Consider the following 13922-nt stretch of genomic DNA (forward strand, 5'->3'; position numbering starts at 1 on the left):
TATATATAGTGCTTAATGCCAACAAGGCCTCTAAGCGCTTCACATTACTACCCCCGGTCATTGGATTGTTGAACCACCCCCATTATCTCAGTTGTATATTATAGTTGTTTCTTATCATATTTGTAGAGTCTCCTGATGAAGTCCACTGTGTGGACAAAAGATAGAAAATAAATTCTCAAAAGTGCTGCTGTTATTTACTTTATTTTTTATTTATTTATTTATTTAGGTATAAACATGTAAAAAACAATTACAAAATGGCAGCCGAAGCTGAAATGGTTTGCATCACAAAACATATTCACAAAAAATTATTTACAAATGCAAAACAGCAAAATACAAAAGCTAAGAAACATTATAAATAAAAATTCATTACAAAAAACAAAAAAGTTCAAATTATCATCAATTATAAAAAATACAAAAGGTCACTTTATTATCATTATCATTAAATTTTAGTTGCCAAAGTTTAAATTATATTTGTACAGTAAAATATTGCACATTTCCTGTTATCGGTATTCTTTTTTACATTGTTCATTATTACTACAGTATGTCATTAATACACAACTATATTTCTTAAATGGTTATGTTGTTTACATAATATGTACATGTTTTGATGTTAAGATTCTACACATCCATTTTATAGCTCCTTTTCCTTTAACAGGTCTGGGATCCAATTAAATGTTATAAGTACGAAAAGAAATCACCATAAGAACTCTTTCCTGTCTGATGCCATTCAGACATTAACACCAAGGTGGTAAGGTGATAGGGATGGCAAATATACCATACATGTTATGACTAAAATTATTAATAAGCAGATTAACAATAACTTATAAGTACGTAAGTTTTTGTGGTTTTTTTTATTATATTTATTTTGCTGGGGGACAGCAAATTTCTGCATGTATTGTATATGGACAAATAATATATCTGATATCTGTATCATGTTTCATGTGATATTGATTGTATATACCACAATATTAATTAACCAGTGTGTTTATACCTGTAAGCTCAATGATAGTAAAGCATTCTTTAATAAATTCTTTCAGTAATGGCTTTGATTATATGTTATAAGTAATACAATAATGGATACAATACATTTGGTGGTAGGAGCTTAGCCCCAAACTATGGTGAAAATATGGACATCTAGATGCAAGGAAATTGTACACACATACCTTTAAAATCTTACAGGTAATTCATCAACATTACAATACAATAAAACAATTATTCTTTTTTAACAATTTAGGGGATGTGATCGCACTGTCTGTAACCCCTTTTAAATGAAGATATTACCTAAAATAACAAAGTCTGCAAGTACAGTAAGCCCATTGGTAGGAATGCAAATTCTATGAAGAAAATTATCAAATTTCTAAGAACTAACAGGAAATAATTAGATGACGTTCATCCTTTTTTCAAAGAGATCTAAAAATGAGGAAGACTTCTCAATTCACACAACTAAACATAAAACCCTTTACCTCCAAGTGGTATCAGTCTCCAAAATACTGATCATAATAAAAATTCAAGGTTTATACCGGATCAGGTTAAAACTCAAAGCACTTAATAAAAAGTGTCGGAGAAAAATTACAGAATACTTTGAACCTAAAATATAAGGTAAGTTTAAAAAATATTTATTGTTAGTTTCATATTCAGAATTTGGAATGGTTTTTCCGGTGAAACTCAATGAGAGTGGGAACTTGAAACTAAAGATTAATTTCATTTGGCCTAAACCTTTTTTATAGAATGTTTTCATGAACTTTTTTCTGCACTTTTTAAAACAACACAAGTTTATAAAAAGTATAATAAAAATTATAATAGTATAATAACATTATTAATGAATAAGTTACCAATACTTTTGTGCTTCAGACCATCTAGTTTATTTTGAAACAGCGCCGCTAACGTCTCGTAACTTACTGGGGGACTTTAAGACTTCTATTTGTTTTTTAATATAAACATTTCATGTTTTGTCCATTTTAAAGTATTTGTGCTTGTTAGTTTAGTTTTATCATTAATTTAATCCATGATGGTAAGTACGTAGAGTGAAAAGCTAGGCCTCTGAAAGTCCCCCAGTAGTAGTTGCCAGGTTATCGGAAATTTTCAATTATAATTTTGCGAAAATGGTCTATATAAAAATAATGCTCATTATGAGACTTAGTCCTATTGTTTCGTTTGCTAAAGTGTCAACGTAATCAAGTTATGTCAATGACTATCAAATATTCTGTTAGCAGAATGGTTAAAATTGATAATAACTATTCTGACCAAGAATATTGGTTTAAAACCAATATGAAATATCATATAAAATAATAGAAACATTTATAAAACTAATAATTGATATTATTTTTCAATACTATAGACAATGTTTTCATGCGAGGACAGAAATGTTTCAACCATGAAACCAGCCAGTGTTGGTTACAATGCTTCAACTTACCTTCTGACGGTTATTGGAATTTTTGCAAATTTGACGGTGGTCATTGTGTTTATCAACTGCAAGATTTATCGCAGGTCATTTACGTATCTCCTAGTGTTTCAACAATCTATTTTCGACATGATATCATGTTTCCTCTATCCATGTTTTTACTATATTTTTTCCCCTAATGGGAATTTTGCCAACTACTGCAAGTTTGAAACACTTTTTTTCTTCTTTTTATCTGCCTCAACGCTAAACCTAGTCTTCATTTCTGTTGAGAGGTACATTGCAGTGGTGCATCCGTTGAAGTACTGGATAAGAGGTAACCAGAAGAAAAGTGTTTTACCACAGTTATGTATTCCACTTGTAGCGGCATTTCTAATAACATTTCAATATGTGTTCATAATTGAAGAAGATCCGGAAGAACCCGGAAAATGTACCTTTTGTTACAAAAACAAAGGCTTTGAGATATTGTCAGGTACAATTTTATTGCTGGCAAATTGGATAATTCCAATTTCCACTATGACATTTTGCTACTATCGTGTATATATCACACTCAAGAAACAAAAAAAAATTCAAGCAGAATTAACAAATCGAGGGCATATAAATAATGCTAGCAGGGCAATAAATTATCACAATAATGATGAATTAGCTGTTGAGATAAATATTTCGCCATCGCAAACAAATCAGAAAGAAAAGGCAAAGAATCAACGAAATTTCATCATCACTATGTCTATTAACACACTGGTCTTTACAATCTGTGTTACTCCAGTGATTGGGGTATATCTTGTTTACACAATATGCAAATGTTTTGATATTAATTATCATATTTCGAGTGATATTGCTACATTGCTTGTTGTTTTCAACATGGTAGCGAACCCGTTTATTTATGCCTACAAACTCTTTGATTTTAAGGAGGGCTTCTCAAAAACATTCTGTCGTCAATGTTAGAGACCATAATATTATCATATTAATGTTGTAGGGGTTTAATCATGACAGAGGTTGAAATATCAATTTAACTTTTCAGAAAATTACAGAATTAAAGATTTTTTATGAGTATTTAATCAATTATGGTTTTAGTATACCAAATAAAAATGTGAAATAAACATAAAATTTACAATAAATTTATCATTTGATGACTCACTACAATATAACGTACTCGCACGAATAAGTCCCCGTTTGAATAAGTACTCCTCACGAATAACCGCCCCTCATAACATGAAAATTTCCGTAAGCGCCCCATTTGAATAAGTGCTCCTTCTAATTTAAATAAGTGCCTCCTCATAAGATTTTTTTTTTGGCAAGTCAATAATCCAATCAATCCTGGGACTGTGGTTGTTGGCATGATTTGAGCTGTAGAGTGGAAACACATTCTTCTTCAGTCAATATCAAAATAAGGATATTTCTCTTGGATAGATGACAGCTCCGATCCCTGGACAGACAGTATATTTCCAACTTTACCCTTTTCACACTATTTGTCTATGCCTAGTCCTATAACTCCTCTTCTTCTTTTTCCGACCTTTAGCACATTCTCATCTGAGTTTTCAAGAAAAAAATACAACGATCCTGCCATCCTGCTAATCTCTATCGGCCGATGGCCAACAAGCTACCGCTACCTACCACCACTAATTGCATCTGCTATTTTGCATTTATGTAAATTCACGCATTTTTGTCATGTGCAATGTTCTCTGGACAATTATCTTTTCTAATCACCATTCGTAATGTCCTTACATAATCTTTTTTCATTCAAAAGGTGCCTCTTGAATTTAATAATTTCCCATAAGAACCCCTCGATTTTCTTCTTATTTCCATAAGCGCCCCCTCAATTTTCACTTTATTTTCATAAGCGCCTTGTTTTAATAAGCGCAAAAAATATTTTAAGCGCTTATTCAAGCGAGTACGGTATAAGTATATGTTAATAAATTAGTTTATTTAGAAATTAAAGATGTAGTTAAGCATGCATAAATTAAAGATGTAGCTAAGTATTCAGAAACTAAAGATATATTGCTGTTTTGAGCAAAAGAATTGTCCTTCCTGTTGTTTATTATACTATGCTTGTGCAGATAATTATATTTGTAGTATTTGTTTATATATTAGGTAAGGAAAGAGGCATTAGTCTTACTTTTATAGTTTAAGGAAATAGATTCATTCTGAATTAATAATTATTTATTTCCTATTAGTTTTACTGTGGTTAAAATTGATGAATTTTAATTAATTATATGTATAGTATTTTATATATTAGGTTAAGATTTACATTTTTAGTTCAAGGAAATAGATTCATACTGGATTAATAATAATTTATTTCCTGTAAGTTTTATTGTTGTTAAAATTAATAGAATTTATTATATTCAAGAAGAATTTCAATTCATTACAAATACTGTTTGATACTAAAATGAAGTAATTATATATATAGACCACATTACTTTAGTCCCACATTGACAAATTTCTTTTATCTTTATTATTCTAATTAAAGATCAAAGCTGCTAAAGCAAAAAAAGGCCCGTAGGGAATTAAAAGCACTAACAAAACAAAAATACAACTTATATTTAGTAAAAATTTCACAAGAATTAAAAACTAATTCTAAACGTTTTTGGTCATGGATGCGCAGTAAGCGAAAGTCTGCAAGCATGCCACCGTGTGTTAAATTGAACAACACGAGCGCGTTTATGGCCCAGGCTAAATCTAATCTTTTTAATGAACACTTTTCTTCTTTTTTTAGTGACGCTGAATGTCCGCCGGACAGCTTTCAGGATCTTCCTGAGGTGCCTGTGGGTATCATCGATACTGTACCCATCAATTTCTCTGATATCAGTACTCAACTCGGCTCTGTGAAGCAGCATAAGGCCTCAGGATGGGACCCTATTAGTAACATCGTCCTTAGGTCTTGTTCTGAATCATTATCTATTCCACTTTGTAATATATTCACCAAATCCCTTGAGTCTGGCATTTTCCCTACATACTGGAAACGTTCTAACATTGTACCAATACATAAGAAAGGGCCTAAGGACGATGTTAACAATTATCGACCTGTCTCACTGCTGCCTACCATCTCTAAAATAATGGAGCGCATCGTTTTTAATTCTATTTATCCTCGCATTGCTCCTTACATTGTGGATCAGTTTTGCCGTGTTAATGTATGTAAAAATGGATTTATTTCGCGTCTGTCTAGCTTATATAATGATTTTGTTGCCAAATGTCCTGATGTTGATATATTTTCTAATTCTTTATATGTATTTAAATGTCATTTAAATAATTATCTTACGTAATTTTTATGTGTTTAATCGATGTAATATTTAACTCTACAATGTTTTAATAATTTGATGAATTTTAAATATTTTATATTTTTATATTGTACATAGAAATATTTTACTACAATCTTCGCCTGTAAGTGGGACCTTCTTGGTCCTGTTGGACGATTGAATAAATAAAAAAAATAAAAAAATAAAGACCACTCAAATCCCAGTCCCAATGTGGTCTTTAAACGTCTGTAGGGCAATAAGCTGGCTAAGTTTGCTGAGATTTCTCGAGCTGTAAAAATGTATTACAAGTCCATATTGCTTTAGATTTTATGTGAATTTTGTGTACTGTAATCAAAATAATGTTAATCATTGAGACTCAAAACTTTGGTTTAGACCTCAAATTACCTGGGGCTACAAATACTAACATCTAACTTCCTCATTACTTTAATGTAGGTCTGTTATTATGCTTCAATTAAAGACATCTTGGTGATGAATTGTTAAATATAATACTTCTTATCACAAAATCAATACCAAATATGCATTGTAAAAGTCACCAAAAATAATCATGTTTCATGTGATGTTAAATTTATACCAAAAGTTACACTGACTGCTCAAATGAAATAAAACAAAAGTGACTCCAAATAGATGGACTCACATTCTCTATTTGGGGTCACTTTGGTTTCATTTTAAATTATATATAGCCATATCAAAACATAGCACTTAACTTGTGTGTTTATGCCTGTAAGCTCAATGAATAAGGATTCTATTAATTTCTGTCTTTGATGTTAGAGACTATCATTTTAGGTAATGGTATTGATTATGTTATAAATAATAAGAAATAGGTAGAGCTCCGCATTGTACACTATAGGAAAATTATTATACAGAGGTTAGATTTAATGCTTGAAAAAATTTTGAAAAAATGCGCAGCCAATCAAGAGCTCAGGAAGCGAACCAACGCTTTCAATTCACACAAATTTGCCTAATGGAAAACAGGCTTGAAGTACTAGTTGAGCAATTCACATAGAAACAATTTCCTTACTTTGCTTACTTCTAACTCATCTGAATGTGCCTAACACTAATATCAGATAATGTTTAAATTCAAGGTGGTTAACTAAATTTGAAACATTGTCTTTATTTCATCAGAGCATGATCCAATCCATCATTTTCTTCAGCTTCATTCTCTGAACGAAGAGAATGTAGCCAAAATAACAAAGGCTGCTAGTAAAACCATTGGTAGAAATGCACATCCCAAAACAAGGAAAAGGTTGAAATTTCTAAAAGAACTACAACAGGATATAATGAGCAAGGACACTCATTCTGTATTTAAAGAAACCAATACTTCCTTGAACAAAATAACATAAAACCACTTTCACCCCAAGTGCTGTCTTCACAATGGTACTGATAATAGCTCAAGTTAAAACAACTCAAAGCAGTTCATAAAAAAAAAGGATTGAATATTGTAAACCTAAAATATCAGGTAAGTTTTAAAAATGTACACAGGCCAGTAATGTATTATGTTTTTAATATATTTGAATCCACAAGTTAGCCATTACAAAGCACACCGTAACACTAGCCTAGTATTCCCTTACACTGCATGAATAGGGTACGGTATTTGGGTCAAGCCATCTTTTTGGTATGGTAGAAATTGTGTTTACTGCCTGAAATTATTGAAATCTTGAAATGGATGAATTTGATTTCTTTTGACTATATATAATTGTTATGTTTCCTTCATACATACAAAACAACATACTGTACTGTAAATGTATAAAAACCAAATTCCTCTAGTTGTATACTGCATCCTGTATTAAACTTGATTGTGGCTTGAAACCGGCTGCTCAATACATTTGTTCTCTGTGAATATTCAGACCACTTTTCTGACTACATTTGTAAAACGAAACAATTTAAGAAGTCACCTATACACATAATAGTGTTAAATAATACGTGGGCATTTTGACCTGTTATTTTAAACTTTTAAACTTCCTGGATTTTAGATTTTAAAAACTATTTATATCTATTTTTGTATTGTTTTATGACTTTCATCACACTGTAAGACTGCGGTTTCAGCTCTGGCTGGTAGTATACCGTATGTCATTTTGTGGATGAAATAAAAACATATTTAAAATCACCGCTGCTCCCACCAACATCATTTATTATTTACAATTAAGACCATGAATATTAGTTTGATTGATTGAATTTATTTGATTTCTCTCTATACAATACATAAGATGCATAGTAAAAAACAAGTCACTTAAAACTATAAATATACAGGATACAATACGAGAAAAATCTGGATATCCCATTAAACTATAAAGTTTTTTTTCCCAAGGGGGTCCACAAAAAACATATTAAGACAGGTAAAAAATATAAAAAATCAGCATTAGGGCAAATAGAAAATTCATTAGAATTAAAAAATTCACTCCCACCCACATCCAAAATTTTGGAAATACTGATGCGAGAATAATTTTATTTTGTTAAATTAATTGATTGATTAATTGATTGATTGCTTGATTGATTGATTAATTCATTTATTTATTTATCTATTTATTTAAACTGCATAAAAACAACTTTGCAAAAATCAAATGCTCACAAAAAAGCAAGTGCTTTCAAATTCAGCAGACTTCAAAACCTTCCAATTGATTAGACCAGACATTGGGATCGCCGAAAAGTTAAAAATGCAAAGCCCATTCTTTAAACTTGTTTACTGTCACTAAAAATAAACAACTAACTGCGGTTTATACATAGACAATACCGCAGTCTGTCCCTAAAGAGACCCATCCAGTGGGCTGGTTGGAACATTGATTCACAACATGAACACTCATGTTGTTCCACACAGGCTCTCGCTGCTAAAAATAACTTGTTAAATAATGCATTACAAGTGGGCAGTCTTCCTTGCGATAGGTGTTTGGTTGGATTGGTTGTTGTTGGGCAAAAACTAACCTACAACATAAAGAATGAAAGTTTAGGCAAAGGCTGGCCCAGCTCAAGGTAAAGACAAAAGCCCAGGCCCCTATATCTATTATAATAACTATAATTAGGGTGTTCCCTTCCATTTGATCTTTGTGTAATGTCTGAATTTTCACCGGAATGTGTCTAGTTTTTGGATAGGCCATTGAATCACACTGCCACTTCAAAAAACAATGTCATGCTCGTTCTGTTCATGCACACGGGAATCGCTGGGTATAATCCCAATCCCTTCCCCACCCAATCCCTCCAAACAAAAACAAAAAACAAAAACTTCCTGCCCTCATCAATTATTTTTTAAAAGAGTGATAATCTAATAATATTTTCTATGTGCCCTTCAACATTTTGATAATAGCATTTTAAATAGAACAAATAACATTTCAAAAATATTTCCTATTATAAAAAGTCGAGCATCAAATTCTAACCTTATAAAATGATTAGAAATGTTCGTAACTATGTTTATTTATATTTTTTATATTATAGACAATGTTGCTATGTGACAGCAGTAACGTTTCAACTGTGGGAACTGCTGTTGTTGTTGGTTACACTGTTTCAAATTACGTGCTGACGGTTATTGGATTTTTTGCCAATTTAATGGTGATTATTGTGTTTATCAACTGCAAGATTCACCGTAGATCATTCACGTATCTCCTGGTACTTCAACAATCCTTTCTCGACATGATAGCATGTTGCCTGTACCTATATTTTTACAATATCCCTGCCTCTAATGGAAATGTTGCCATCTACTGCAAATTTGCAACACTTTTCTTCTTCTTTTTATCTGCCTCAACGCTAAACCTAGCCTTTATTTCTGTTGAGAGGTACATCGCAGTGGTGCACCCGTTGAAGTACTGGATAAGAGGTAACCAGATGCGAAGCAATTTACCACAATTATGTATTCCACTCATAGCTGCATTTCTAGTAACATTTCAGTATGTGTTCATACTTGAAGAAGATCCTGCAGTTCCTGGAACATGTACCTTTTGTTACAAAAACGAAGGCTTCCGGATACTGTCGGGTACAATTCTATTGCTGGCAAATGCGATAGTTCCAATTTGCACAATGATATTCTCCTACTATCACGTATATATCACACTCAAAAAACAAACTAAATTTCGAACAGAATCAACAATTCAACCACAAATAAATATTGAGCCTAGCACTTCATGTAATGTAGCCGATATTGAAATAAACATTTCACCATCGCAAACCAATGACAAAGACAAGGCACATGATGCTCAACAAAATTTCATCATTACTATGTCCATTAACACACTGGTCTATACCATCTGTATTACTCCCCTGATTGTGTTGTATGTTGTTTACACGATATGTGAATGTTTTGATATTCATAATCATATTTCACGTGATATTGCTGTATTTATTGTCGTTTCGAACATGGCAGCTAACCCGTTTGTTTACGCCTACAAACTCAAATACTTTAAAGAAGGATTCTCTAAGACTTTCTGTCGTCAATGACTCTATTTCTATCAGTACCATCATGGAATGAGGCCCAAATCCACCCAACAGTTTGCAGGTTTTCCACATGTTTTAGGCTTCTACTTGTGCGCCAAATAAAAAACAATTTATGAAACTATAAATTTCAGCCTAGCATTGGTTACGATTTTACTTGGTGAAAATGCATCGGGAAACCAAGTGTGGCATTGGTTACGATTTTACAAGTGAAAATGCATCAGGAAACCCTAAAATTAGCTAAGGTTTGAGTAATAAATGGGGAAGGGGTATAGGGAAAGGAAGTGGAAGGGGTGGAATGGGAGGGGAAGAAGGGAAGGAGAGCGGAAATGGGAGTGGTGAAGTGTGGGGTGGGGCTGAGGGCCGAATTTGAAGTTGGAGCTCGATTTAAGTGAGGGGCACTAGCTCGCAAAATAAGTTGATCTAATATCTTTTTATTTTTCACTCTGTAGGATGATAAATACACTAAGTTTTAACATGGAGGAAATAAATAGAAGTTAATTTATTTCCTCATGGTTCTTATTATAAGAGGATGTTTCTTGCAACAGAGGATAAGTTTTAAGCACTATATGATTATGTAAATGCTAAAACCAATTGCCTCCACTGTTTTGTCATCCATCAGTTTCTGAGACTTCAAGGAAAATTACCACAATTTAGAAAACTCACATATTTACACTCCCTGCCTTCATTTCTGTGACATCATATTTATAATTATCTGTAATAATACTTGGATTGTATGGTTTCTACCAATAAGGTTGTCTTAATATTAATGACACCACAAAAAAAAAATAAAAAAATAAAGGCTAAAATTAAGAATAAGATGATGTAGAAATTAAAGAAAAATATTTAAAAATTAAAGATGTAAATAAGTATTCAAAAATTAAAGGTGGAGTTAAGTATTCAAAAATTAAAGGAAATATTCAGAATTAAAGTTGTACAGTACTTGTATTCAGAATCTGAAAATATAGCTAAGTATTCCAAAATTAGAGATGTAGCTAGGTATTCAGAAACTGAAGTTGTAGACAAGTAATCAGAAATTAAAGAAAATATTCAGAAATTAAATTTGTAGCTATTATTCAGAAACTAAATGTAGCTACCGTATTCCAATATTACAAATGTAGCTAAGTATTCCAAAAATTACAGATGTAGCTAACTATTCCAAAATTACAGATGTAGCTAAGTATTCCAAAATTACAGAGGTAGCTACAGTAAGTATTCAGAAATTAAAGATGTAGTTAAGTATTCCAAAATCTTAACCCGACGCTTTTAACAGTAATATGCAAAGAATTGCAAAAATTATTACCAGTAATAATATTAGAAATGTTAATTAGGATGGTGATGATGATGGATTTTAAATACAATTTAGATATTGACATTGTTAAATATGCACAAGGCTTGCAAATAATGTAAATCAACAGGTGAAGATACTGTAGTACTACCAATGAACTGTTAACAAATGATGGTTCTACTATGCTACGTTCTATTTTAAATTTGTTTAAAAGAATGATTTAATTTGAAAAACCACCTAAGAGTTGGAACCTAAGTATTATCCCTATCTTTCAGACAAGTGATAATTTCCTTTCTGTTATTTCACTCTGTATTTTTAAATGACATAACACTGATGGAAAGTTGAGTGCCACCGATGTAAATGGCGAAAGTTAAAGTAAAGTATTAAAGTGTTATTACCTAATATATTGCTTTTGTTTCTCCTAAATTCATAAACAGTGCATCTACTTTACTACTATCTCGAAAAGAAACCCATACTATCTTACAAAGAAACCCCATGGGCTTCCTTTCAAGATGGGCTTCTTTTTGAGAATACTTTTTTTTACTAAAGAGGGGGGTTTCATTTCGAAATGGACTTCTTCTCAAGATCAAGCCCACAGGGCTTCTATTCGAGGTTCAAGTGTATGATCTGCTTTTGCACTCTAACTAGAATATTGTAGTAAGGTCTGGGAAATACAAATTATCCAATAAATAAATCATGGAATATTGTGAACCTAAAATATCAGGTAAGTTTAAAAAAAATGTATATTGGTCAGTATGTATAACGTTTTTAATATATTTGTATGGTTGTATTTAATTTTCTAAATCTGTTATAACTATTAGATAAATGTTATTGCTTCTGTTTTAATCTCTGTGTATCTCTTTTACACTAAGGCCAAGTAAAACTAAATGAGGGTGGCAACATGAAACTAGAGATTAATTTCATAAGTTTTAAAAAAGTATAATAATAATTATAATAGTGTAATAACATTATTGATGAATAAAGTTACCAATACTTTTGTGCATTAGACCATTTTATCTAGTTCATTTTGAAACAGCACCGCCAACGTCTCTTAACTTACTGGGGGACTTCCAGCGGCCTAGCTTGGGCAGCTGGCTAACGTAGATCACCACACAGCGGATAGTGCCGCTAGTCCTTCGCCATAGAAGCAGTAGACAACAGATACGATCTTACTCTTAATTACTGTAATTACTGTACATGTTAAACATTGAAATAGCTTTTTAAGACTTTGACTTGTTTTTAATATAAACATTTCATGTTTTTTCCATTTTAAATTATTTGTGCTCATTAGTAATTTAGTTTTATCGTTGATTTAATCCATGATGGTAGGTACGTAGAGCGAAATGCTAGGCCTCTGAAAGACCCCCAGTGGTAATTGCCAGGTTATCGGAAATTTTCATTTATAATTTTGCGAAAATGGTCTATATCAAAATAATGCTCATTATTTAGTCCTATTGTTTTGTTTGCTAAAGTGTCAACGTAACCAAGTTATGTCAATGACTATCAAATATTCTATTAGCAGAATGGTTAAAATTGATAACTATTCTGACCAAGAATATTGGTTAAAGCCAATATGAAATTCTAAGCATATAAAATGATAGAAATGTTTGCAATAACTAATAATTTATATTATTTTTTCATACTATAGACAATGTTTTCATGTGAGGACAGAAATGTTTCAACCATGAATCCAGCTAGTGTTGGTTATAATGCTTCAACTTACCTTCTGACGGTTATTGGAATTTTTGCAAATTTGACGGTGGTCATTGTGTCTATAAACTGCAAGATTTATCGCAGGTCATTTACGTATCTCCTAGTTTTCCTACAATCTATTTTCGACATGATAGCATGTTTCCTCTATCTATTTTTTAACTATATTTTTTCCCCTAATGGGGAAATTACTGTGGCTCTTTTTCACATACAAGAAAGTCGATGAAACAATACAGTAAGCAACAGGCGAAGTAGCACTTACGTGAGAAATATCAGAGTAACAGAAACAAAAAAAGTGCTATTGAATTGTAATGAGGGTCGGATGGCTGATGGAAAAAAACTATTTTGGTACCTGCTTGTATGAGCATAAATCGAACGATATCTTCTACCACTGGGAAGTAATTCAAAGAGAGAGTTACCAGGGTGTGATCCAAATCATAGCATTAAATATGTCCTCACTATCATCCTCGTTGTGACAGATAATATGAGAGGCATATTTAATGATACGTCTGAGGTCATTTCGGTCAGCCTTGGAGGAACCACAATACCAAACAACAATAGAATATAAAAGAACGCTTTCAATAACGGACTTGTAAAAAACTGACATAATATTTCTACTAACCCAAAAAGATTTAAGTCTCCTCAGGAAGTAGAGTCACTGTTGAGCTTTTTTAATGCACTTAGGTCGTATTTTCTCACCATTTCAGGTCATTAGTTAAATAAATTCCCAAAAACTTCTTCAATTTCCACAGAAGTACCATTGATGGTAAATGGAGTTATTTAGCTAATTTACGCATTCTAAAATCAATGACTTTGGCCTTATAGACGTTTAGCACTAGACCATTTTGGTCGCACAACT

General features: G+C 32.0%; 2 protein-coding genes across 2 annotated transcripts; both read left to right on the plus strand.

Annotated features, from left to right (window-relative positions):
* Window positions 1-1473: 1473 nt before the first annotated feature.
* LOC117122616 (octopamine receptor beta-2R-like) lies at window positions 1474-3750 on the plus strand. The gene is made up of 2 exons (XM_033268266.1): window positions 1474-1599; window positions 2339-3750. Exon 2 carries the CDS (start codon window positions 2342-2344, stop codon window positions 3341-3343), a length of 1002 nt encoding a protein of 333 aa, XP_033124157.1. The 5' UTR covers window positions 1474-1599; window positions 2339-2341; the 3' UTR covers window positions 3344-3750.
* Window positions 3751-6938: 3188 nt separating this feature from the next.
* Window positions 6939-13922, plus strand: LOC117122609 (octopamine receptor beta-1R-like). The gene is made up of 2 exons (XM_033268246.1): window positions 6939-7108; window positions 9076-13922. The coding sequence occupies exon 2, from the start codon at window positions 9079-9081 to the stop codon at window positions 10069-10071; it is 993 nt and encodes a 330-aa protein (XP_033124137.1). The 5' UTR covers window positions 6939-7108; window positions 9076-9078; the 3' UTR covers window positions 10072-13922.

This window comes from Anneissia japonica, unplaced genomic scaffold (assembly GCF_011630105.1).
Source record: "Anneissia japonica isolate Jap-2015-1 unplaced genomic scaffold, ASM1163010v1 scaffold287945_len1679841_cov205, whole genome shotgun sequence".
NCBI lineage: Eukaryota > Metazoa > Echinodermata > Crinoidea > Comatulida > Comatulidae > Anneissia > Anneissia japonica.